The 27,373-nt window shown below is 39.8% G+C and overlaps 1 protein-coding gene across 1 annotated transcript in view; it reads right to left on the bottom strand.

Moving 5' to 3' along the window:
* Positions 1–1,815: 1,815 nt before the first annotated feature.
* Positions 1,816–27,373, bottom strand: part of Fyb2 (FYN binding protein 2) — a 122,609-nt gene continuing 97,051 nt past the window's right edge. Inside the window, exons 18-22 of the mRNA XM_023702673.1 lie at positions 25,545–25,605; positions 5,934–6,027; positions 3,424–3,580; positions 3,275–3,308; positions 1,816–2,324 (exon numbers count right to left, since the gene is read on the bottom strand). Of these exons, the coding sequence (XP_023558441.1) occupies positions 2,246–2,324; positions 3,275–3,308; positions 3,424–3,580; positions 5,934–6,027; positions 25,545–25,605 (425 nt within the window). The 3' untranslated portion in view covers positions 1,816–2,245. The remainder of the gene's footprint in view (positions 2,325–3,274; positions 3,309–3,423; positions 3,581–5,933; positions 6,028–25,544; positions 25,606–27,373) is intronic.

Raw genomic sequence — 27,373 nt, 5'->3', positions numbered from 1 at the left:
GTGGGAAGAGTGTGGCCAAGACAAGTGGCAAGAACCATGCATGGTTCCTTGTTTCTGTCTGGACAGGATTGTTGCATGAAGTTTCTGTTGAAGGTGGCCTGTGGCTCACTTCCTTGTCACTAGGGCAGTGATGGCAAACCTTTTAAGAGGTTCTGTAATGATGGCAAACCTTTTAAGAGGTTCTGTAATAACAAAAGCCCCCTGCCTGCCACTAGGGTGCCATAGGGTCACCACCCCTGCCCTAGGCTGTCCTTCATTAGTGCCTGCTCTTCTAACAAGTCTGGCCTAGGGGAAGCCTATTATTGCCTGCTTATGGTGGTGGATTTGAGGAAATAAATTCCCAGTATTTGGCACTAGCTTAGTGTCACTTCCATAAACGAAGCCTCACAGTCATTTCATTCCCTAAGTCTGCTCCTCACTTCTGTACTAATCAGGCAGCAGGACAAGATGCAGATGCTTCCTGTATCTATCTGGGCTCCTGGTCTATGTATTTCTGTTGTTGCTCTCCTCTGTTGTTAAGGTGCTTTGCTGAGAATATTGAAAAAAATAGTCTCTTAGTCCATTATGCACGTTACTGTAATTGTCTCTCCACTTCCCAAATAGCTGGTATTTCTTTCCTGCTTAGCACTGCAGAGGCTTTCCATGCTAGAAGAAAAAGTTCATGCATCCCCAGTGTCATTCTGGCATGACACCCCATCTCCCACCAGACTCTGTGCTCCACCTGTCCTTAGTGACTTGTGTCACTAGGCAGAGCCTGGATTTTCTGTCTCTGCATCTTCAAAACTAACCTGCTCCGTAGCACCCGTGTTCTCCTGTAGCCATTTCATTCCTACCTTCAGTTATGCTATATGTGATCTTGTTACCTCTTCTGTACTCTGTGAATACTTTTAATTTCTCTTTTTTAGATTAATCTTGCCTTTATTGGCAAGTGCCATCTGGAACTTGGAAAAGAAAATACAAAAATGTAGAAGGTTTAAAAACAGTCTCAAGAGGGCTGGCGAGATAGATCAGCAGATTACATGCCTGCTTTGCCAAGAGCAGGGACCGGGGTTCAATCCCCGGTCCTGTATGCTGCGCCAGCCTTGCCCCCAGCGTGCGCTGAGCCAGCTAAGGAGTCTGGGCATGGTGGCGCATGCCTGTAATCCCCGTGCTGCAGAAGCTGAAAACAGGAGGATCACTAGGAGTCTGATCTGTGTAGTGAGACCCTGTAGATCCTATACTAAATACATTGAAAATAAATAAATTTTTAAAAATTTAGTCTCAAAAAGGATGAAGCTGTGGAAACAGATCCCATTACCCTGTACCATCAGAGGCCAGACTCACCCTGCTTAAAGAATTTAGTGCATTTTCTCAAGTTTTCAAGCCCAGTAAACTACAGTTGGAAAAGTTGGATTCATACGTAGAATTCATCTCTTTGATATGCAGTGTATGTCACTTAAGAATACAGTAAATGTTACAGCTCAGCTTTTAAATTTTTATTTACTTTTGTAAAATGAAAACCCATGTAAATTGTATTTAAATAGGTTTTTCTTTTTTTCTTTTTTTTTGGTGGAACTGGGGATTGAACTCAGGCCCTTGCACTTGCCAGGCAAGTGGTTATTCTACTGAGCTCTCTCCCTGGCCCCCTTAAATAGGTTTGTGAGCATAAAATTTTTCTTATTTTAGGTGTCAAGATGCTTTAATACAGACTGTGTGTGTATGTGTCTGTGTATTAGATTTAGTTAAATATTTTTAGACATTTCTTAAAGCATTGAATTTAGGAACAAATTATTTTTCAGTGCACCATTCCCCCAAAAAACTGATTTTTGAATAGCATTTATCTAGTTTTGTTGTGGTGGTAAAGCAGAATGATACTTAAAAATATCAAAGACTGAGCCATAATTATTTTAAGGCTGCACCTTCAGTTTGAGTATATAATAGACCTTGGCTACATTTGCTGTTCAGAATTATCCCAAATTTAATTGTGGCACCACACTTAGAGATTATTATGGGCGCATGTCAGCCATCTGCACAGCTGAGTAAGGGCCATAAGGCGTGATGGCTAAGTTTAGACACGGCTCATTAAGCGAGGACTCCAGGAGGAGCACACACTTCACAATCTCCCAAACCAGCAGTGACACAGACACTGAAAGACAAACTTGTAGGAGCAGAACCAACACAGCTTTCACGCTCGCTTCCGTCTTCTGCACTCCCAGAGTCTCCAGCCACACCATCTCGTTCCCTTGACCTGCTGCTGGGAGGCAGGTCAGGTCCTAGATGCTGCCACCCCTTGCACAGGCCTTCCCATTGGGTCCTGGTCTTCCAAGGGCGACCATCCGTGGTGCCTGGAGGGAGAATTACAGACACCGAAACAGAGTCAAGGAAACAGGAGAGTTCAGGAAAGCTGCTTAACCCAGCTTATTGTTTTCACATGCCTCTAAGATGTTTAACATATACTTGGGCTAGAAACGTCAGAGGAAGTCTTCCCAGTGTAGTCCTTAAAGGGTAGATAAGGTGCTTTGAATCTGATTTACTTTGCCTGAATTTCAGGAAGGCTGGGAGTCTTCCCTTAGGATGGAGGCACACAACACCCATTAATTATGTAGAAGTCAGTGTAAGTTCTCTTATGTCCCAAGTCTTCACTGACTTTGAAAGGCTCGGGCCAAAATGTTGGCTGTCCTTGCAGCCCTTCTTTTTCTCTAATTTTTGTTCTGCAAACTTAGGTTGTTAACTCCCCAGAAGAGAAGCTTATTATTACCCTACAACATATGCAGTTGGGTTTAACCTCACCATCTGTCTGAATATCAAACATCTTAGATGTAACATGGAATAGATATTTTCCATCTAGTATTGATGTGTTAAGCTTTTAAGTCTCTACAGAATATGGAGAAAAAAATTTAAAAAAATATTTTAAAAATATGAATAAACATCATGCAACTCAGTTGTGTCCCAAACTTCCTGATCAAGATTATGAGGCCACAGAGCAAAGTGATCGATGACATAGTGTGCCTAAGGAGAGTCACATGGAGAGAAAACATTCTCTCAGGCTTTCACAGAGAGCAAATTGGTCAAGCAATGGCCGTGACTCATCCACATGGCTGAAAACGACAAAGGATCTGCAAACTGCGGTACAGCGTAACAGGATAAATCCTGAGGGGACTTGACTGACCTTATCAGATACAAAAGATACATTTCTTGTTACATAGGTCTTGCTTTATCTTGGTCTTAACAATCCAGCAGAAAAGTATATTAAAAAAATTATGTAAAAGTCAGGTTTTAAGCTAAAACCACTTACTTGAAGTTTAGATGTTCAATGAGGACATATCCATCTGCAGAAAAAAAAAAAGACTTAATCTGAAGGGTTTTTCTTTTTAAAGAAAATATTTTTAAGATATTATAAGAAATCATAGGGATTTCATGGGCGATCAGTTAATATTTACCTACATTTGCCTTTGGAATTGCGGCATATCACTAGGTTTTGGTCGGTGGTGTCGATGACTTCCAGTTCTTCCCCAGGAGTTACTGGCAAATCAAACATTCCATTCCTTGAAGTACTGGAACATACCACTGCTCTGTTGATGACAGCAATTTCCTTGTTATACTGAAATGAGAAATTTCTGATCAGATCATGCTTTCATCTAAGATATTTTTCACTGTAACCAAGGTAATGGAGAATATCATAGTAACTTGAAAAGAAAAAGGAAAACCTTAAGGTAGTATTTAGTAGCACCTGAGGGAATACAGGATAACAGGAAGGTACACAAAAGTCATTTAAAACAATAAGATCCTTTAATCATATATTTATTTGGTATGAGTATATTTTAAAAATGTTATTACTTCCATATTGTAATTGTACTAAAAGTGAATCCTGGTGAATAAGACAGCTGCGGCATAGGCAAAAATTAAGTGTGGTGGGTAGTATGTTGGCTCTCACAGTAGTAAAGTTACCTATAAACTGGAAAAGGAACACTTACGAAGAAATAAAGCCCTCTTTGTTAGTTCCTTACTCTATGACATTCTTAGATGCCTATCGCTTGTAGAAGTCAGTTTTCCACCTTTCCAGGGAGCTTGTCTGATATGCTTTACAGGTGAGAACTTTCCATTTATAGTCAGAATGCATTTGTGAAAAAACTGATAATACAATTTCAGACACTACAGAAATATTATTTACTTATTTTTGTCTGTATGATAAACTAGCTGCCCTCTACATCTGTATGTACCTTACCTTCTGGTGTACTGAAATCTGTTGACCAGAAAAAAAAAAAAAAAAAAATTCAGGAATATGTAGCTTAGAGTACAAATGTCTCTTTCACCAAATTAGGGTGACAATATCATTCTCTGCCAGGACAGTCTGTGTTTATAATAATGTCTCCGTTTACAGGTATTTATGATTGAGTGCCTCCTGGGCTGGGGATGCGGCTTACCGGGAAAGAGTCTGCCTGGCATGCACAAGGTCCTGAGTTTAATTTCTACTATCACTTAAAAATTTTTTTTTACTCTGAAGTATTCTGATTTTGCATGATAAATTATAAGATCCCTCTTACAATACCAAGACATATAATCTACAAGGTAGTTCCCTTCCTTCTCTGTTGCTTAATCACTCTTCTTCCTCTCTCAGGGCATTCTTTCCTGTTCATAAAGTTCGGAAAACTCTCCATTGCTTTTAGGATAAGATCCACACTTCTTAGCTTGGTGTTCAAAGCCCTTCCCACACTGTCTTCCCCCAACCATCCATCCATGAACTGTGACAATCATTCAAATGTACCATATAATTTTCCTATTGCTATACCTTAGCTCATGCTGTTTTTTTCCTGCTTGCATTCCTCCGTTTCTTGCTTCTTAACCATCTTTTGTATTTTTATAACAGCCATGTATAAACTGCACTGTGTATACCATTACAGCATTTAGTAAACATATGCCTTATGAAGTAGAAAGAACTATTCACCTTTTACAACTCAAATCTCTGCCCCTTATCAACCCAAAAATTCAATGAAGGAAAAAGGACTAGGTAGAGTACATGAGACTCTTCAATATGTAGTCACTGTGCTGTTGTTCTCCACCTAATTAAGTAACATCAGTTGGGAGTAGGTGATTTCAGATCACAAGATTACTCCAGATACTGTAGCCCCCATCGGCTTTGTTCTAAGCAGGAATTATGGCGCTTATGAGAGATTTATTGAACATTGCTATTTTAGTTCAGGTCAAAAGTTGTGGATGTTTACAAGGAGCTAGTCTTCCTCTGCTCTGCAGATGAATGTGAAGATAAATGATGCAAGCCTTTTTCTTTACAACCTTACAGTTTTGACATGATGGACATGCAGCTGCAGCAAGCTAGAGGGCGTTGTGTTAAACGTGCATTAAAGGAGAAAAATGTCATGAGGCAGTTTAGGCAAGTTTTCATAGAAAGAGATGATACCTCAACTGGGTCTTCAACAAATTGGAGAGAGAAGCAAGTGTGTACCAGACAGAGCAGACCACGTGGACACTGAGAGGAATGGGACAGGACAGCCAGATGAAGAGAGATGGCATTCACGTGGGCAAGCCGTGAGCAGAACTCCATTTGCCAGAGCACCAGGTGTGAGGGCAGAGTGGCAGGAAGTAAAATGGAAAGATGAGCGAAGGCCATGCCTGAGTTTTCACAGGCAGACAGGATAGCACATAGAATGACACTGTTGCAGGGCATGGTGGCACATGCCTGTAATCCCAGCACTTAGGAGGCTGAGGCAGGAGGACCCTTGTGAGTTTGAGACCAGCCTGGGCTACAAAGTGAGCTCAAGGCCAGCCTGAGCTGCACAGGGAGACCCTGTCTCAAAAAATGACAGAAAAAGATGGGCATTGTCAGTGCCAGGAAAAATCCAAAGTATCTGCATTGGCAAACTTACAAACAAGATCTTTAAAAGTGGAATTTGTTAGTTGTTAATGTTGCTAACTTACATCTTCAAAGGAGAACATACCTGAAACCGTTGTCTAAAAAGCTTTTCCTCTCTTATTCTGTTCTTTTCTAAGTAGTTTTTCTTCTTGGTTCTGAAGAAATTTCTAGGAGAAAAACTGGCAAGAAATACACAGATGGGGTTAAGTGGACTATAATAAAATGTTTACATTTCCAAATACACATTCTGCTTAAGGATAAACCCAGGTGTAAGTTTCTGTATAACTATATAAAATCATGTACCTACATGTATATATACAATAATACATGTCTGTGTAAATACATGTACATAAACAGCTAAGAATAGTAATGCCGATTAATTTCTTCAGCTTAAAAAATGTACACAGAGCATGTGTTGGTATGAATCTGGTGCTTGCGTATGCTAGGTAAGCCCCTCACTGAGCTGCACCCCAAGTCTTACAATTATGTGTGTGTGTGCATCAGACCCAGGGCCTACACGTTACGCATGTACTCTACCACCTCAACCCTAGACGTTTTTGATAGCAAGATGACATGGAATCAATTCTCCTTGGTAGAAGATGGGCAAGGAGTACAGGACAGTTGAGCAGGAGGAATAACTTTTAATGCTCTGTAGCACAGTCAGCGTAGTTGATAATGACTAATCACATATTTCAAAATAGCTTCTAGAAAGGATTTTTTTCACATTCCCAACATGATGGAGGCTTGAGGTGATGGGTATGTTGCTTGTCCTCATCTGATAATTATACTCTATATACAGATATTAAAATGTGGCACCATGTCCCGAGGTGCATACAGTTGTGTCAGAAATTAAAGATCTTTGAGACATATCTCAACTCGGAATAATAAGGAACGTATCCTTTAAAAACTGGAAATGTATAGATCTTCTCACTCCCGCTTTCAGATTGCTTAGTGGAATCAGAAGCAGCGAGCAGTGGGCTTACGCTTTGTGGGTTCCTGCTTTTCAAGTATAATCAAGGAATTGCACATCCACATAGTTCAACCAAGTAACTGCCCCGTTTCCTGAACGATATGGGAGATGGATCCTTTAAGACACCATGGCTAAATACCACAAAACGTGCACAGATAGCAGCACATGAACGTGGACAGACTCGCAGTGGGAGCCAGTTACCCTGTGACTCCTCTGCCCACCCTTCTGCTCATCACGTGGGGCTTGGTTCTCTTGCTTAACAGTTAGTGTACTGACTGACAAAAGGAAAATTGTCAACCAAGTCCTGTTGGTTTTTTTCACCAGGGAATTCTACATCTAGTTACTCATGCCCATTTCAGATTATCAGCACTTCTTGTCTAAGGTACTGTCTTATTCTTGCCAGCCTCTTTAAAAACCAACCTGCCTACCTACTTTCAGAGCCATCTTCCTGAAATCTAATCCTGCCACTCTTCTGCTAAAAACCTTTCAGTGTTTCTTTGTTGCCTATAGGAAGAGCCCAAGTCTGTTAGCATTTGTCCAGTCTACCTTTCCAGCTGTGTAAGATGCCCTCTTCCCTACACATACAACATCTGCATGGGTCATCTGAGAGAGCAGGCTGCCCTTCTCATGCCTTTCAATACCCTTCTTATATCCTCTTAAAACTTGACATCATCTTTGATTAATGAAGGCATAACAAAAGAATTGCAGTGATATATAAAGCATTTCTTATTGATGAGTAAGTTATGGTAGACACCATTAAAAAGAATAAAAGACCACATGAACATTGATATATCAACTTACAGGAATGATAGCTATTGTATTTTCAAATTTACTCAATTGACAGCAAAAATAAGCTCTTATGTCACTTCAAGAGCAAACACTAGAAAACTGCTTTCCAGAAAGGCTTATATGTGGCTATCAGTATATTAAAAGGGGTATTAGAGAGAGGCCAACATTTTACTGGTATTTCCCTTCTTATGACTTCGTTTTGCTGTGCTGTATGAACACGTGGAAAGACAAAAGTTCAAGTAAAAGGTGGATTTTCTATAATGTGTACACCTCTTGGAAAAATAAATCACACCAAATCTAAATACAAACTTCAGGACAAGGCCATCTTACGCTGTCCTCTGAATTTAAGTTTGGAACTGACTTCATTTCTTTTGGAGTGCCTCAGTAAGACTTTTCTAGACAGCTTTCCTAGAGCAGACAGACTGCAGTGTTCACAGCTGTTTACTAGGGATTTCTCTAAGACAGTGTTCAAAGCGAGGCCCGCAGCTCCTGCTCCACACCCTAGCAGTGTTGAAGACGGTCACAGAGCACTCAGGTTAGCATCCAGGTCAGCAAACTCATGCCCTGCTCAGAAGCCAGCTGGGAACTTGATCATGTGAGTGGAAGATCTTGAACTGAAAAACATTTTCTTTAAAGACTAACTGGACTTGTATGTTAGTGAAATCATTCTCTATGATAGCTAGTTTTGCTTCTTTTCAAAATTTCATATAAATTGTAATGTTTTAACTTCTAATAGAAAACATCTTACAGCCTAAAGGAAGAGTAGAAAATTTTCATTTATAAGGGCAACTTGAAAGTTTTTCTTACTGTCCGTCCACCAAGAGAAGAAATAGGAGGAGGGAAATACTGTATTGTCATTTAAAATGTTTTTTATTGGCATATACTTATGTTGCCCAATAGGTCTACCATGGGGAATCACACATATTCATAGCTTATTTTGGTGCATTTTCCTTCCCCTCCCCCACCTTCCCGTCTCCCCTCATCCCCAGCTCCTCTTCCCCTATCCACAAAGTCCACGTTCCTGTTTGCTACCATCTCTTTTTTGCTTCTTAACTGCATGGTGACGTAGGTATTACTCTCACTTTTGTAGATGAGGAACCCAAGAATCCTATGTAATGACTAGCCTAAGGTGACACAGCTAGTTAGGGACAGGTATCAATTACATGACAGAAACTACTGGAAGTGCCTCTGTGTTCCTACCTTTCAAATCCTTTAGTACTGTTTTTCTCTTTTTTCCTTCTTGGTATAAGAAAATTGGGCTTCCAACTTTTTGTTTTGTCTTCACTGAGGAAAAAAGTGAGTAAGTAAGTTAAAACTGAACTATTAAACATTTATGGAACCAACTTTCTGGCAGTTATTTTACAGAAAGGGTGAAATATTTAGAGATACAGTTTGACAGTCGGGCAAGGCTGTATAGTATACGCATTTGATAGTATTATATATTGGTATATAATTATATATGCCAGGAGCAAGAGATTAGCCCACTGATAATCACATTTCCTTTCTTTTCCAAGCCTTCAATTCTTTCTCTCTAAAATGTGAATACTACTAAACTTCCCTATGATACAAGATTGACCAAGTAGTGTTTTGCATCTGGGGATCTAGGGAGAAGAGAATACAGAAAAAAAAAATTATAGAAGAAACCAATACTGCTTGCACATCTATGTGTCCATCTTCTGCGGGGTGTGTTAGAAGTTAACTCATTTTGTTTTCACAGTAAGCGCTGCGTTAATGATTTAAAGCCCAGTGGTACCTCAGTCCACAGACTTGGTTCATTTCAAGATTCTGGGAAAGATGCTGTGTTTCTGCTTGTGACTAGCTGTGGAGTTCATGAAGGGAAGCAACATGTTGCTGCTTCTGTTTACAAACCACATTGTTCGTGAACAGAAAGAAGCATGCTGACCCAGGGTATTATTTTATTCATTCATACAGTTTGATAAACAGGGAAGCATCAGAGAACTAGATAACATGGTCATAGAAAGTTAGTCCTGATGGGTGTTTCTTTCACCATACCTGTTACACCAAAATACCTTCTGTAAATTACTACTATTCTCATTGGACAAAACAGGAATCCTCTTTATTTTTATTTTTTTTAATGAGCAGAATATATATATATATATATATATATATATATATTTGTTTGTTTTGTTTTTTCCATAATTTTATTGAGAGACAAATAGCTATGAGTTTCAAATCAGATTGGTAGGACAGTTTCAATAATTAACACATTGCATACTGTCTTCCTAGTGGTTATTTGCTGTACAAGATGCAGACATGATATCCTATTTACAAACACTATTACAACAAATCCCTCTATTCATTAAGAGAACGTAACTATATATCTATCCTAACCATTTTGAATACACAGATACAAAATGTACATTCATTTATATATCCCCTTTGAGCAGAATATATTTATTGAGGAAAGAAAGCTCCTGTCCGAGAGAGGGACAGGAGGGGGGCCTAAGCGGGTAGTTCCCCCAGGAATCCCCTTTATCAACTATCTGTATGTCTATGGTACTGGCACATCTGAACACTTAATAACTCTTACTGAGCAAATGATAAACACAGCGACATTATTTCAGAGGAACTTTTTTAGTTTTTAAAAGGCACTGTATCATACTCCCTTCAGATTACAGTCAGGAGCACCAAAAGGATGCTAATTAAGGACCTAGCCCTTTATAGCATAGAAGATGCGGCCTAGAGAAGCCTTTGTGTAACCTTGTAGAACTTGTCCAGGGAACTCTGATCCCTTCTCTGCTTGTTACCTTTGGAGCTCATGAGAAGGAACTCAGCCTGTTTCGTAGCTGGCTGTACCATGTTCACTGTTCTCTCCAGACAGTGGTTTAGACATATCCCAGGTGTACACAGCCTAAGCTCAGCACCACGTTAGGCACAAATGTTCTGTGTGAACATGCGTGTAAAATTGGATGGAGCTGCAATTATGAGAGGAAGGAATTGGCACAGGAGAGCTCTGCTTAGAGGGTTATTTTCTTCATGGAGTAGCACTAGTACTTCAGTATTTAAAAACCACGAAATTTGGAATGTGAGTAACTGGTTCTGTGAGTGTTCTGCAAGACTTGCAAGTATGTCTGATAAATTTTAACTTGATGAACAAGTGGTGTCTCGCTGCACAGGTAGTACATGATGATGAGTATCACATGATCCTAACTGAGCCAATGGTTCTTCTGTCTGTCCTCCTAATCCCCGCATGGGATTGTGGGTGATAATCTCACAACAGCCAGAGGTGATGGGAGAGATTTTATGTGCAGAGGAGAAGGAGAAAACGGTGGAATTCCTCACTTTAAATGATATCAGGGAGATGTGAAAACGTGGGAAACCATGGAACGCTCTAGAAAGGCACCACCTGAGTAAGGCTGTAGCTGTACAAATGATGACTAATATGTTTAACAACGATATAATGTTACATTTCCAGGAAACCCTAAAAAGGAGGCAAAAGCAAGTGTCAATGGATAGGTTCTTTGTGAAAGTTAACATTAAAAAAAAAAAAAGAGCGATTCCACTGAGTCGGTAGATAGCAGTGATTCTGTTGGTGATGGCGAAAGACAACCTGGACAGCGACTTTCCTGTCTCACGTCAGCCGCTAGGGACTTAAAGGGAAGCACAGGTTAGTTTTTCAAATCTATTGTATATTTCCTTTATCATTTTGTATGGTATTACAGCCTTGTTACTTTACACAAATTTTTGGCCTTGTGGAGTGAATCATCTGAGTTTTCATTACTTCTCATGGGGAAATTTACTTTGACAGACAGGTGCTTTGGATTACAAGCATATTTCCAGGATCAACTTTGCTTGCAAACCAAGGTTTGACTATAATTGGGAGCAGAAGTAAACAAGAAAGAGCCAGAATACGCATAATCCAATCTCTCAGAGACACTTTTTCTCCTAGCTGCTTTTCAGTCACTGCACTGAGCTCATCCTGTGCATCTTGCATTCTGCTGTTCTTTATTGTTAATTATATTTTTCCATGTCCCTGGAAACTATTCAGTATGTATTTAGCATATATTCAGAACAATATATTTCGCAAGTTAACGTGCACTGAGGCATTTATATAGTTCTAAATATCTTTTCATGCATATTCCTGAAGTAAACATTTCCTGCCTGAACCTTTCTCATGGCACCTGATTGCGTACAGTGGACTTCTGGGTTAAGGGAGTAGGCAGCAAACTCTTCTTTTGGGAAATTCATAGTACTCTACACATGCTAGTAGCCATCAACCCTTGACTTCAGTGCTGTTTGTCTATTTACTTTACTTGTCCTAGAGCTCGAGTTGAAGACCTTAGAGAATTCGGCAGGATAGGGAGTGTTACTGCCGTTTCATAGGTTAAGGAATTAAGTTCAGAGCAGTGTGGTGGCTGGGGTCCAGCTGCTGAAGGTGCTGCTCAGTGTCCTTACAAAGATCTCCCCTCTCCCTGCTGACTCAAGCTAAGGAGCAGCAGGACATGGAAAGCAGTGGCTTGGATCATCTCGCAGCACTTTCATGGAAAGCTGTACAGATGACAGTCTTATGTTCACTAGGCGCACACACTGGCCAGGAACAGTAACTCAGATGGCATCTTCCCCCTCTCATTCTATCTTCTGTTTCTGCTTAGTAGTTGGCTTCTCTAGAGCCAAATGGCAGATTTACTCTATCATGTGAAAAAAAAAATGATTAGGCTTTGAAGGAGGCTAAGTGATTTGGTGAACCCCACTGATTCACAGAACGCTTTTCAAATATTCCTCACACTCCTGGCATGTATTAACCGATATATTAAGAGCTAGATGATAGAGATTAAGAGGATATGGTTTCTGTGGTATCTGGTGGATGTGGCTCCTAAGAGGATTTTAGTATTGGAATTTACTTAAGTTCTCTGGCAAATCTTTTCTCCTTTATTTCTTCTAGGAGATATGCTCTCCATCTTTCACCTGAGAATGGTAGTGATATTCTACTATGTGCTCTTGCTTTCCTTCTGTAGAAGGGTGGGATTCCCCCCTGAAATGTGTCTCCACTTAATACGGCCCTTTGCTCAGAGCTCTGGACTTCATCCCTTGGTCCAGGTCAGACAAGTACTTCAAAAGAGCCCTTCCACTACAAAACAGCTGGATCCTGGATGAACAGTACTCTGGTGCTGTGCTTTAAGAAATTGTTCTGAGAATAAGTTCTGCTCCCTGTAATCCAACAGTCTCCCAAACCGGCTAAGACCAAAACTTCAGCAAAGTGTGTATTGAAGGGAAGGCTGGTATCAGCTCCCAGTATGCCACAAGATTAAATCTTTGGGCTTGGGAGAGAGCCCAGCAGTTTAAGTGTCTGCCTGGCAAGCACAAGGACCCAGGTTTGATTCCCTGTACAGCATGATGTGCCAGCCTTGGAACAGAACCCAGGTACACCATGCTGGCCCTGAAACCTGGTCTCATGGTCAGTGTCTCTAATCCCAGCACTGGGGAAGCTGAGATAGGAGGAACACTACAAGTCTGAGCTGCGTAGCGAGACCCTGTACCAAATACATAAATAAATGATGAAAAAGATTAAATCTTTGTGCTCCAGGCAAACTAGGAGTTAAGGCCAGTGAAAGAGCTCAGTGGTCTAAAGTGCCTGTTTAGGCAAGCTTAGGCAGGTGCAGCGGACCACAGTTTGATACCTGTCTCCACATGCCATGCCAGTCCTGCCCTAAGGGTGGCTGAGCGGGCAAAGAAAGAACAAAAACAAGTAGGCATTAAGACAGTGTCACACTGGCTCTTTTTAAAAAGGCAGATTCAACTACTTAGTATTGATATGAGACACAGTAAATGAGAATATAGAAAATTATGCATTAAAAACATTAAAATTATTATGTATGTGACTGTTAAAAATAAATTAAAATGTAAATTTAAAAATTGAATACTAGGAAAATACTAAGAGAAAGGACTCATAAGTGTATTACTATAAGGCAAACTGAAATAATATCAACAGCATTACTAGGAGATATGTAGAAGGATGAACAGCCCAATTACTTGTGTTCAAATCCCAGCTCCACCTGTTCTAGGAGGGCTTGGCCCAGTACCTTAACATCTGTGTCCCAGTCTTCTGTAACTGTGTAATGCCAGCATCAATCCCATAGGAATACTGGGAAGATTTAATGAGTTGCTACATATTAAATGTATGAAACTTCCTAACTCACATAAAAGCTATTACTTTGTTAGTAGCATAAGAGATATAGATGGCTAGAACAGTAATATTTATCTCACTAGAAGATATTTAAAATTTTATATGTAACTAATAAAAGGGCCTTAGGATAGAAGCAAAATAAAAATGATAAAACTTCTGAATGAAATTGATAAATCTACCACCCTTGTTTGAGATTCCAATCTATTTCTTTCAATTATTGATGGAACACACTTCTAAAAACTCATAAATGTATAGAAGACTTGAACAAGCGAATTAACATGTTTAAAGGACATACATAGCCTGTTGCAATGAAATAAATCATATTTTTCTAAAATGTATGTAGCACATACCAAAATTGACCATACAGTAGGCGTGAGTCACGTCCCAGGATGTCTCAGGGTATTAATTACTTTGTCAGACTGGAGCACAATTAAGATAGAAGTGAAAAAAAAAAAAAAAAGATAGAAGTGACCACTGGAGTAGAATAAGGAGCCTGGGAACAGAGGATCAAATATAACAAGATGACACTGAACATCCAATGCGAAAAGGAAGAACATTCAGTAAGTCATGCTGAGACATTTGTACATAAAGAAATAAATATAACTGGATCTCTACATCACTGAAGATACAAAATACAGCTTAGGTATTTTAGGTCTGAAAAAGTATAAAAGACGAAACCTGAGACCTTTTGGAAGCAAATAGAATACAATCAGGGAGTAGAAAGTCTTCTTTAAGGGATATAAAAAGCAACTGTAACAAAGGGAAGTTGGTGAGTTCAAGTACTTTAAACTGAAGAAATTGTGCTATTCATTGGAAGACTAGAAAAGAACTGAAAACAAACTACTGTGTGAAAGTATTTCTGATAGGAGTCATAAAACTGGCAAATGAATGGCATCTGGAATGAATGAGTCTGGAGGAGATACACCATGGCCGAACAGAGGAGGAGTCGCCCCTGAGAGAAGACTCAGCGATGAGCTAAACACCCATGTGACTGGAAGAAAAGGAGGGACAGAGACCCTGGCACTGAAAATCATTTTGAAAGAAGATCATTGTTTTAGATCAAACAAAATAGCCAGACAGGACTAAAATGGGGGCAGTGTTTGCCAGGGCCTGCTCCTTTGCTCACCCAGAAACAGCCATATTGGAGCTTCCCAGGGAGCCAGAGGGTACTGAAGCACAGTAGACTCTCCTCCTAGGACAGACTCAGGGTACACAGACCCTTTCATGCCATCATTCCCTCTCCAAATACTGAGAAAGTTGCAACCCTGCAGCTCCTCACCAGCATCCACCAAGGATAGCAGAATCTCTCTCCCCACCTGCCTGACTGGCACTGAGGAGGCCACTGACTGGTGACCAGAGTCCACCTACGCCACAGATATCACCAGGCACCTTAAGTTGGTTCCCTGCCAACCAGGACTTCCATCTGACATACAGCTGATACCAGCTGCATTTCAGTCTGTACCTAGGATCTCCAGGTAGCTTAAGTCCCCTCCCAGTGGTCACTGCCCCACTGCCACCCCTAGACCTGCGAGGAATTCTGTCTGATATTTGGTTCCAGTGCTGAGCAGACTGGATCTCCACAGGGAGGTCTAGTCCTGGCTGAGGCTCCACCTGCTGGAGCCTCCATTCTGCACCAGGTGTTGCTCCTTGGGGTACATCAGCATCTCCATCTTGTACTTGGCCATGGTCCTAGGCAGTCTCCACCCAGCACACTAGGCCAGTCCCATGCCTCCTGGAGCTCTGCCTGGATCTCAACACTGGCTAAAGATCTTCCGGATGTTCCTAGTACCTCAGGCCTATCTGAGACTACCTAGTACTGGGTGCCCTCCCTTGGCCTGGTAGGATCTCCCCAGCTCAGTCCTGGGTACATCCAGGTCTCTACTGAGTGCCTTGGCCTGGCACGAGCCTCCATCTAGTGTACTGAGCTGATCCCACAGACACCGAAATATGCATCAGCTACCTAGTGTTGGTCCCCAACCGGCTGCAATCTGTGCCAGGTACCTCCAGTCCACTCAAGTTTTCACCTGGTATCCGATGTCCCACATCTTTCCTGGATCCATGGCCTGGCTTGGACAGTTGCTACTGACAGGGTTTTATAGAAGGGGGACCCCCTTGAAGAGAGTCCTTACCACACGAACCCACAGGCTACGAAGAGGGGCAAAGAGGAGTGCGACTGTTAGATTGAAGACTGCAGGCTCTGATAGAAAAGAATTCTTCTGGAAACATGGAAGAAATTTTTTCTTTTTGTTTTGGCCCAAGTTTTTCCTCTGTTTGTATTTTTTTAAATTTTAATATTTGGGGGCAGGGTTTGGAGTTTTATTACCCATTTTCTTGTTTTCCCTTTTTAAATATTACTTTTTTTAAAATTAGGTCTTTGTTTCTCCCTTTCAATTTGTCTTCTTAGTACTCTATCTTCTAGTTTAATCTCTTTTCTTTATTATTTATCCTTTTCCTAGTTTTTCTTTTTGTCACCATTACTTAAAATTGCTAACTTTCTTTTATCCCTTAATAGGACTGATTATTTATTTTTGTTGTTGTTTATTTATTTTTATGTATTTGGTACAGGGTCTCACTACTCAGCTCGCACACTATGTAGCAATCCTGTTTGCAGCCTCCGCAGTGCTAGGATTACAGGTGTGCACCACCACACCCACGCTCTGTGGCCGACTCAGTGCACCTGGGGGCGGGGCCCGCTTTGCATGTGGTGCTGGGAATCTAACCATGGTCCCTGTGCTTGCCTAAGTAGGTGCTTAGTCCATTGAGCTATCTCACTGGCCCTTCTTCATAGGATCTTTTATATTACTAGGATTCACCTTCCTATCTTTTATTGCTTGATTTTTCAAATTCTACTCTTCTTCATGCTCCCATTGCCATACTGCTATCCATTACTAGTATAATCATTAACCCTTATAAATCTGTAGATAATTATCTTACTATGGTTGGACACCATTCTATTGTTGATACAGACAGAATTGCTGTGCTGAGTAGTGATTTACTGTCTATCAGTATCTGGTTTGTCTTAAGAGTTTGTATTAGAACTATAGCTCTTGTTTCTGTGATTAAAGGTTTTAGGACCTGATGTTGTCCAGTTTGTATTGATGCTATTGTTGATGATTTTGCTATGTCAGCCAAGGTGATATGCATGTTGCTATCAATTTGTCTTCTATATATGTCAACATTGAGACTGCCTGGGGGTCATAAACAATGCTACAGTCCATTCTCTAAGAACTGGGTACTGGGTCAAATAGGCTACACCACCTCCTCTCTAATAAATGGAGATGTTTGGTTCCTGAGACAGACTGCAAGACCGTGTAGCTAGCTATACCAAGAGGACATCTCCACAAAGCAGACTTTGCCTAGAGAGGTCTCCATTCCAACAATAAAGCCACCCACCATATATAACCTGTAACGCTTTGCACAGAACACAAATGAGAGAAAACAAGGAAGCAATACGCCTCCAAACCCTCCTCACTTCCCAAAGGAAATTTAGAGGGCACTGAGGGGGAAGAACTCAAAAGCCACACAGCTGGAATATCTGAAGTGACAGAAGTGGAGGTAAAACAACAAGTACAGAGGCAGAATCCAGAGGCAAACCAGAGTCAAATTCCAAACAGAGATAATGATCCTAATAAAATAAATTATCAGTGAATCTAGAGAAGATACTAGTAAAAAATTAGAGGAACTAAACAAAGAGATATAGGCCATGAATGCCCAGCATAGAAAAGAACTGGAGACCATGAAAAGGTCTCAAACAGAAATCCATGAGATTAAAAATGTTATTGAAAGCAGAGGCAGCAGAATCAACCAATGTAAGCACAAAATATCAAACCCAGAAGACAGGGCTGTGATTGATGATCAACTAATGAGGGATACCTTAAAAATAACAAGGAAAGGGCTGAGCAAATAGTTCAGTGGCTTAAAGCACCTGCAAGCAGGTGCAGGTGCCAGGGGTTCAATCCCCAGGCCTGCTGTTCTGGCCCTGCCCCCAGGGTGAGCTGAGAAGGTAATGGAGACTGGCGTGGTAGCATGAGTCTATAATCCCAGCTCTTGGGAGGCTGTAAACAGGTGGATCACTATGCGTCCAATCTAATAGTGAGACCCTGAACACCCTGTAGACCCTTCCCTAAAATACATACACACACAATAATAATAACAAGGAACATGAAAAAAATGGGTCCAGCAGCAGCTGGATGATAGAGTTAATAAAAACCCAGATTATAGAATGAAGGGCATAAATTGGTTTACAAAAGTATTAGAAAACTTTTTTAAAAAATTAATTTATTTATTTGTGTTTGTATGTATGGCCAGCTCAGCCCACCAGGGGGCGGGGCTGGCTGGCATCTGGTGCTGGGGGATTGAACCGTGGTCCCCGTGCTTTGGCTAAGCTTGTTCTAAGTAGGTGCTTTAGACCACTGAGCCATCTCACCAGCCCTAGAAAACTTTTCAATATAGGAAAAAAGAATTTGACATATAGATAAGGCAAATAGAACTACAAATGGCCACAAAAGGAAAAGAACTGACATACCATAGTGAAATTTAAAGAAATTCAACACAGGAGCAGAAATTTAAAGGCTTTTAGAAAAAAACCCAAATGATTGTAAAGGGAAACCCATCAAAATTACAACAGACTTCTCAACACAAACTGTAACAGCTTGGAATGAAGTTGTTTCAAGCCCTAAAAGAAAAAAAAAAAAACCCTAATTCCGATCGGTGTATAGTTCAGAATTAATAGAGAAATAGGATACTTCCATGATAAAGAGCACCAAAAGAAATTTATGGCCATTGAACCAGCACTTGAAAAACTTCTCAAGGTTATCCTAGAATGAGACACTGATGATCTATGCCAAAAAAGCGCAAAAGAATGAACCCGAGGAAAGTGGACAATTAAAAAGCATGGAGACAAAGGGAACCCAAAACAGGAAACTAATATAAAGACAAGGGTAAATCAGTGCTTATCTGTTATAACCATCAATGTAAATGGTCTCGATTCGCTAATTAAAAGACATTAGCAGAATGGATCAAGAAATGAGATACAACAGCATCCTGCAAACAAGAAACATTTAACCCAGAAATAAATGCATAGGGTGAAAGTCAAACAATGGAAAACAATATCCCATGCCACAGGAACCCACGAAAAATCAAGAGTAGCTAACCTAATTGCAGACAAAGTGGATTTCAAGATGAGACTGAGCAGAAAAGATAAAGGTCACTACATTCTGTTAATTCAACAAAAAGAGAACAATCATATATGCAGCAAGGGCCAGCCAAACAGCTCAGAGGATGAAAGCACCTGCTTAAGCAGATGCAGGAGCCAGGAGTTTGATCCCCTGGCCTGCCATGCCGGCTCTGCCCCCGGGGGATGCTGAGATGACAATTGAGACTGGGCGTGGTGGCACAGGTCTGTAACCCCAGCATTTGGGAGACTGTAAACGGGAGGATCACTACAAGTGTGACCTATGCAATGAGATCCTGTACACCTGGACACCCTGTCCTAAGTGCAAAAAAAAAAAAAAAAAAAATTATATATGCAGCAGATACCAGGACAACTTCAGAAAACATGAAAATGGACATGAAAAATCAGATAAGCACTAATGCAATTTGAATGGAGGACCTCAATACTCCATTGTCACAAATGGACAAGTCAACTAGACAAAGATAATTTAGAACAGACACATCAGAGTAGAACCAACCCTTTGAACAAATGGACTTTATGGGTATCTACAGAGTGTTCCACTTAGCAGCAACAGAACCCACATTCTCTTCAACAGCACATGGGCTTTCTCCAAAATACACCACAAACTAGCCCTTAGAACACAACAAAGTAAATGCAAAGGAAGAGAAATCATGCATATTATCAGACCGTGGCACAATGAAACTAGAAATCAATAGTAAAAGAAACCACAAAAATTATGCAAAAACTTAAAAATTAAATAATACCCCCTTGAAAGATCAATGGTTCACAGATGAAATTAAGTAAAAAATTAGGCAGTTCTTTCAATCCAGTGATAAGGATATTGCCAGTACGACACACTGGAGCCTAAAGACACAATGAAGGCACTCCTAAGAGGGAAGTTTATAGCAGTGAATTCCCACATCAGGAAATTCCCACAGTAGCTCAAATAAATAACCAAGTGATGCACTCCAAGATTCTTGAAAAACAAAAACAAACCCAAGAAGAAATTAATGCAATTAAGACCAAAAATGATAAAAAAGATCAGTAAAGAGTTGACTCTTTAAAAGATTAAACAAAACAGACAAATCCTTACCAGGCTTATCAAAATAAGAAAAATAAGACCCAAATCATGCAATTAGAAATACAAAGAGATCAATAACATCCTGTAGAAACTGAGATCACTGGTAATTACTTTGAGAACCTGTACTCTAATAAAATGAAAAATTTGGAAGAAGTGAATAGATTCATAGATACATATGAACTAGTAAAGCTGAAGCAAGAAGGTGCAACAGTCCTGAATAATCTAAAAGGAGTGCATAAAATTGAAGGAATAATAAAAACTATCAATTATTAAAAGCCCAGGTCCTGATGGATTCACAGCCAAATTATACAAGAATTTTAGAGATGAACTAATGCCAACAGTCTTCAAGATCACTAATGCAATCAGAAGTGAAGCACTACCCCCAAAGTCATTCTTGGAAGCAAGCTCTACCATGATATCAAAACCAGAAAAGGACCAAACTTAAAAAGAGAACTACAAACCAGTCTCCCTAATGAACATAGATGTGAAAATTCTCAATAAACTACTGGCAAGCAGAATACAGTAATTCATCAAGATTTATACACCACAAACATGTAGGATTCATTCCAAGGATGCAGGAATGGTTGAACATACACAAATCTATACATATAATACATCACATTAATAAAAGCAAGGATGAAAAACACATGATCATATCAATAGGTGCAGAAAAAGAATTTGGCAAAATTCAACATCTGTTCATGGTAAAAACCCTAAAGAAAACTGAAAGTTTTCATCTCAATCTAATATAAACCATCTATGCAAAACCAAAGGGCCAACATCATACTAAATGGAAAAAACCAGAAAGCCTTCCCGCTAGAAACAGGATCAAGACAAGAATTCCTATTAATATCACTCCTGTTCCATACAGCTCTTGAAACATTGGCCAGAGGAATTGGACAAGAATATGGGTAGGAAAGGAAGAAGTTAAATCATCATTACTTGTTGAACATGTGGTCATCAATATAGAAGACCCTGAAAACTCCACCGAAAGACTCCTAGAATAAATAACCAAATTTGGTACTGTGGTAGGAGACAATGTCACACTCTGAAATCAGTAACATTCCTGTACATGAATAATAAACTCACCAAGAGAGAACTTAGAGAAATAACACTTTTCACAATAGCATAAGAAAAGTGAAATACTTAGGAATTAACCTAATCAAGGAAGTGAAAGACCTCTACATGAAAACTATAATACTTTGCGTAAAGAGATTGAAAAGGATACCAGAAAATGGAAAGATATCCCAGTTCCTGGATATGGAAAACCAATGTAAAAAAAATGGCCATCCTTCCAAAATTGTTATACATATTTAATATAGCCTCAATCAAAATACCAATAGTATTTCTCACAGACTTAGTGAAAATAATCCTAAAATTCATATGGAAGCAGAAGAGACCTAAACTAACAAAAGCAATTCTGAGCAACAGGGGCAAGGCAGGAGAAATCACAGTATCAGATTTCAAGATATCTTATAAAGCTGTGGTGATAAAAACAGCATGGGACTGGATGTTTGGATCAGTGGAACAGAAGATGCAGAAACAACTCCAGGCACATCCAGCTACCTAATTTTTCACAAAGGAGCTGAAAAACTTTCTTGGAGGAAAGACAGCCTCCTTAACAAATGGTGCTGGAAAAGTGGCTTTCCACGTGCCTGAGATCGAACTCACTCATATCTGTCACAATGCATTGACTTAAAACAAAATGAATAAAAGATCTAAATATTAAACAATTTTCTGGAAGATGTAACAGGTAAAACTCTTGAGGATGGGTATAGGCAAGGACTTTCTGAAGAAGAAATATTACAGACTCAACAAATGGGATCACATCAAGTTAAAAAGCCTCTGAACAGAAAAGGAAACCACCAACAGAATAAAGTGACAACAGGAAGAATTGGAAAAAGAATTCAGTTACTCCTAAGATAGAAGACCAAGATCTTCAGTATACAAATAACTCACTTTTATTAAAGATTCTTGAGGTAGGTATTGATGACCTTCTAAATTTTCACAGGATCCATTGTGATTCCACCCTCTTCATTCCTAACTGCATTAAACTGATTTTTTTTTCTTTCGTTTTTTGAGTAAGATTGGATAAAGACTTAATTTTATTGAATCTTTCAAAAACCAAACTCATTGTATTAATTTCTGCTGTGATCTTTATAATTTCCTCTGTCATATGAGCTTTGAATTTGACTTGTTCTTTTATCTAGGCGTTTGAGATTCAACATTAAGTTGTTTATTTGTGTTCATTCTGTTTCCCCAATAACAGAATTTACTGTTACCACTTTCCCTCTTAGGCAGCATTATTGTTTAATTTTAGATGCTGTTTAATTTCTTCTTGGTCTTACCTGTAACCTATTGGTTGCTCAGGAGGGTGTTATTTAATTTTCAGGTATTTATGGACTTTCTGTCATTTCTTTTGCTACTGATTTCCAATCTCTTTGCGCTACAGTCAGACAATATGCATGATTTCAATTTTCTTTATTTACTTAAGCATGTTCTTTGGGCTGGTTCATAGTCTATTTTGGAGAAGAACACATGTGCAACTGAGAAGAATATATATTCTGGTGTTATGGGATGGAACATCACGTATCTATTGTAGACATTTTTAAGTCCATTTGTTCACTGACTTGGTTCAATTCTGGTATTTCTTTGATTTTTTTTTTTTTTTTGTCTAGTTGATCTACTGATTTGTGACAGAGAGGCATGATGTTTGTTTGTAACTAGGACATAAAAAATAACTAAACAAAATCAGATCCCCCCAAATTCAAAGAATGGGCTTTTGAGGTGAATACACACTTCTAAAAGTACAAGTGGCAAATAAGTATATCAAAAAGTGTTTAACATTATTGGTCATTCAAGAGATGCAAATTAAATTAACACTGAGATTCTATCTCACTCTAGAAAGAATTGCTATTATCTAGAAATCGACTAATAACAAATGCTCGTATGGCTGTGGTGGAGAAGGAACCCTTCTCCACTGCTGGAAAGAGTGTAGACTGATGCAACCACTGTGGAAATCAATGTGACGAGTCCTCAGAACACTAGAGGTAGAAGCCCTTTTGCCTAAGCTATTCCCCTTCTTGGGCTCTCCCCCAAAGAATTAAAAGCATCATACCACAGAGATATACGTGTGTCTGTGCTTATAACAGCACAATTTATAACACTTATATCTTGGAAACAACCCAAATGCCTATCATCTGATGAATGGATAATGGAAAAAAATTTTTTTAATATAATGGGTACTACTGAGACACTTACTGCTAAATGGATGCACCTGGAGATCATACTCTTAGTGAAATACATCAGATTTAAACATGTGTAAATGTCATATTGCCTTTCTGGTGTGAGAAACTGAAAGTGTGAATAAGAACCAAAATGTACAATAGATATAAGGTGAAATAAGGAAAAATTGTTCAAAAGGGGAACTAGGAGGCGGAAGGAAAGAAAGGAAGGGGAAAAATGAGAAAAAAAGGATGAAATGGGAACAATGCTTTGAAACTAAAGAGGGGGAAGAGAGGCTGAAGAGAGGGAAAGGGAATGAGAAAAAGCCCCAGGAGGATCAAGACGTGACACGCACAGATACGAATTCCCTATAACGGATGTGCTTCCAGAGGAAAGCAAAGTCTGGAGTCAGTTTCAACATAAAGGACAAAACAGGAACCAGGATACAAAGTATGGCAAAATGTGTTACAGGTAGAACACATGTTCTGACTGTACACTCTCCTCTTTTTGGAGTGTAGCTCTCTCCTACTTTAGGTAAGAGTATCAACCTCCTTCCAATATCCACATTCTGTAGCTACTTACAAAATACCCTGTCTTGAAGCAACTAAATTCTAAGGTGGAATTATATATTTATATTTTCATTTATTTATTCAGGCAAGAATAGGAATTATAACTCTTGTTCCTGCATTGTATTCAACCTCTAGCAAGTTCCCGGCACACAGTACATGCTCAATAAGTACTTGGTGAATGACTTAATGATTTTGAACAAATGTGAAAGTTTGGAAATGCTGGGGCACTTTGAGTTCGAGGACCTCCCAGTAGCACAGGCCAGACTCTCACATCTTCCTCAGCCTTAGAGTGGTAGATGACCACTAAGGAGCTTTAAGCTGGTGGAGGGTGGGGTTTGGCTCCTTCTCATATCTGCGCTGAGAGGGAATGGGAATGGCAGTAAAATGACCATTTGGAAGGTTGCTTCAGCATTTCAGCTGAGAAGCAGCAGAGGCCTGAACTGCCTGTGCAGTGGGAGTGGCAGGACGTGGGAGCAGCGGGAGTGGTCTGAGTGCTATCGTGGGGGGCAGTGGGGAGTTCCAGGAAGGAGAAGAGGAGGCCAAGTGGTACAGGGCTTTGCTGTGGACTGCTGTGCTTCCTGAAATAGTCACTGACAGAGAAATGAGAAAAAGGGATGAGATCTGAAAGGGAAGGCTCAATCCCTGCCAGTAAGATGGACATCTCAAGCTTCAGACAGTACTGTCCTACAGGCTTACAGGAGCTCTGACCTCAAAAATGCCAATTTTTTATAGCATTGCCTTAAAGATTATAACTGAGCCCTGGGTATAGGGAAGGAATTCCAGAAGCACATACACAGGACAAGAAGAGAGCATCGGGGAGTCTCAGGAACACACAATATTTAAGATAGAAGTGATAGAATTAGAGTTCACACACACACACTTAGGCAAAGCAAGCAAAGAAGACAGATGAAAAATGCTAACGATACCTAGGGGAAAATGTTGCTTTTCCTGTAGAGGATGGTGTAGTTAAACTTCTAAGGTATAAAGAAGCTGAGGAAGACACTGAAAAGTAGCCACTGGACTTAACAAAGGAGTTATCAGTGACCACCAAAACCAAGTTCACTGGCACAGCGAAGACAGAAATCTCATTCCAGAGTGCAAGGAGAGGTGACTGGAAGATTGCCTGAGGTGACCCCTGTTTTCAGCCACTTAGTTGAGGGGAAAAGCACAGAGAAGATAGCTAGGGATGGACAACAAGTTTAAGAATGGCGGCTTTTTTTTTTCTTTTAACGGATTACATTTCTTTTTTCAAAAAATTTTATTTGTGTGTGTGTGTGTGTGTGTGTGGCCAGCTCAGCCCACCAGGGGGCGGGGCTGGCTGGCATGTGGTGCTGGGGGATTGAACTGCGGTCCCTGTGCTTTGCTAAGCTTGTTCTAAGTAGGTGCTTTAGACCACTGAGCCATCTCACCAGCCCCACATTTAATTCTTAAAAACAGAAGTTCTGTCAAATAGTCCTCACTGCCCTGCACATTGCTTCTGCCCACCAAGGAGGCCATTACAGAACATGCTGAAATGAGTTTCTAGTCTCCATGTTCAAAGACAAGCAACAACAGATTCCGAAGCCCCACTGCCCTTCTGGTCACTACTGCTGTTGGGTTATTCATCAGTTCCCTTCCTACTGGACAAAACATCCTCCTTTCATTCCATCTTCCGGGGCCTGGAGAGACACTTCTTTGACCATATTAAGAAAACATGAGGGAATGGCCCACGTATCAGCAAGGACAGAACGGTAAATTCACTTACTTTGCCTCGCTCTCAATAGTGTTCACGTCATCGTAGATAACAACTTCCTGAGACCTAAGTTCTAGATCAACAAGGGAACAAAATAGTCCATTAGTAGGGAGGTTTTCCACAATGCCTGGCTTTTCAAATGGTGCAGTTAAAATTTAATTATTCAGCTGAGTTGTCAAGGATGTCTTATCAAAATCTTACTACACAGGGAGGCTAGAGCAAAAAGATTTTCTATTGGAAAGAAATTCAACTGACAGATTAAAAAGATAGATGCCCTAGTACATCAGACAGGTATATGTGTTTATATTAATTTGATTTCATGGAGAGTTTAGAAAATACGAGTTGCTGAAAGAATCACTTTTAGACTAGTTCTAATCTTTCTGTAACTGAAAAAAGGGATTTATACTGCTAGAGTGTGAGAGGGCTTCTCTTAATTCCCAGTAGGAGAAAAATTCAGAATATTAATGATCATTTTTCCTCTATGAAATTTTTATTTTAAACTACTGGGAAATCCTTCATAATATCCTCGCATTAGACTTAATCTGCCTTAGTGTCTAATCATTTCTAGACATTTTCAGGGTACAATATTCATCTGCCTTGACATTTCTTCTAGAACTGCATGGTTTCCAAGTATTTCACCACTAGAATCTGAGACCTTTTGGCATGTGTATTCATAACTCAGATTCCATTCATAATTATTCATCACCTTGGTCATTTTCTTCTATACCTTTCAAATGGGGCCAGGAGGAAAAAAGTGACATTCTTTATTTGAAACAAAGCACTAGAATTCAAATCTTTTGAATTTAGGAATATCTGCCTATATATAATGAGCTATCTTGGGAATGGGACCAATCCTAAACTAGAAATCTATTTTCTGTACACACTTCATACCGATAGCCAAAAGGTAATTTTATACAATACTTTTTACTCTGCCTGTGATTGATTGATTGATTTTGGTGGAACTGGGGATTGAACTCAGGCCCTTGCTACTGAGCCATCTCCCCGACCCCACTGTCTGTGTTTTAAGTACAACTTATTGTATTTGGCCCAGTGTGCAATCTCCCACTTGTGACATCATGCCACAGAGTGTCTCAGAGTATTTTGAATTTTAGAGTTTGAGATGAGGGACACTCAAACCCAAGTCTACATGAAATAGAATAAGAACACATCCCTTAGAATAAGAACACATTCCTATTTAAGTTAGGTATTATTATTTTTTAAATCCAGACCATGGATATATTTAGAGATTTGCAGTATACCAGGCATATATAATCTTTTTTTATTTACTTTTTAAACCTCCAGCATGTGGAATATAACATACATTTGACTTGCCAAGTCAAAATCAAATCTGAGTAGTTACGTGACTAGAGCTCATAAAAACTAATGAATACCAACACGTGATTCTCTTTTATCAACAAATTCAATGTTTGCACATGACTGAGAATGTACTACATGTCAGATACTGGCTAATTTATGCACCATTGTTTTAGTGGCAAAGTAAACAATATTCTGAAGACTTATTCTTGATTCTGTGCAGGCTTGTTCTTAATAAACTGACCTGGCTATCATATCCATGAAGTACGTGGTACAATGTCAAATGCTTGAGATTCATGGTCCAAAAGGGCTGAATAAAAATCTCAGATTGCTTAAGGATACACATGGGTCCTTGGCCTTTCTGAACAGGGATGAGAGCATTGATTTGTGTGGGAAAGCAACTGCCCCAGCGTGTAGTATATGCTGCGACTCTAGAAAGGGTTCTTAACTTCCTCAAAGTTAGAAACACTCTTGTGTGAAAGGCCCTTTTGGATTTTATTTTAAAAAAAAATGTATTTAGGACAGGG

This window comes from Octodon degus, unplaced genomic scaffold (assembly GCF_000260255.1).
Source record: "Octodon degus isolate 3935 unplaced genomic scaffold, OctDeg1.0 scaffold00156, whole genome shotgun sequence".
NCBI classification, from domain to species: Eukaryota; Metazoa; Chordata; class Mammalia; order Rodentia; family Octodontidae; genus Octodon; species Octodon degus.
Note: the sequence above shows the minus strand (reverse complement) of the source record. Positions and strands in the feature narration are given on the sequence as shown.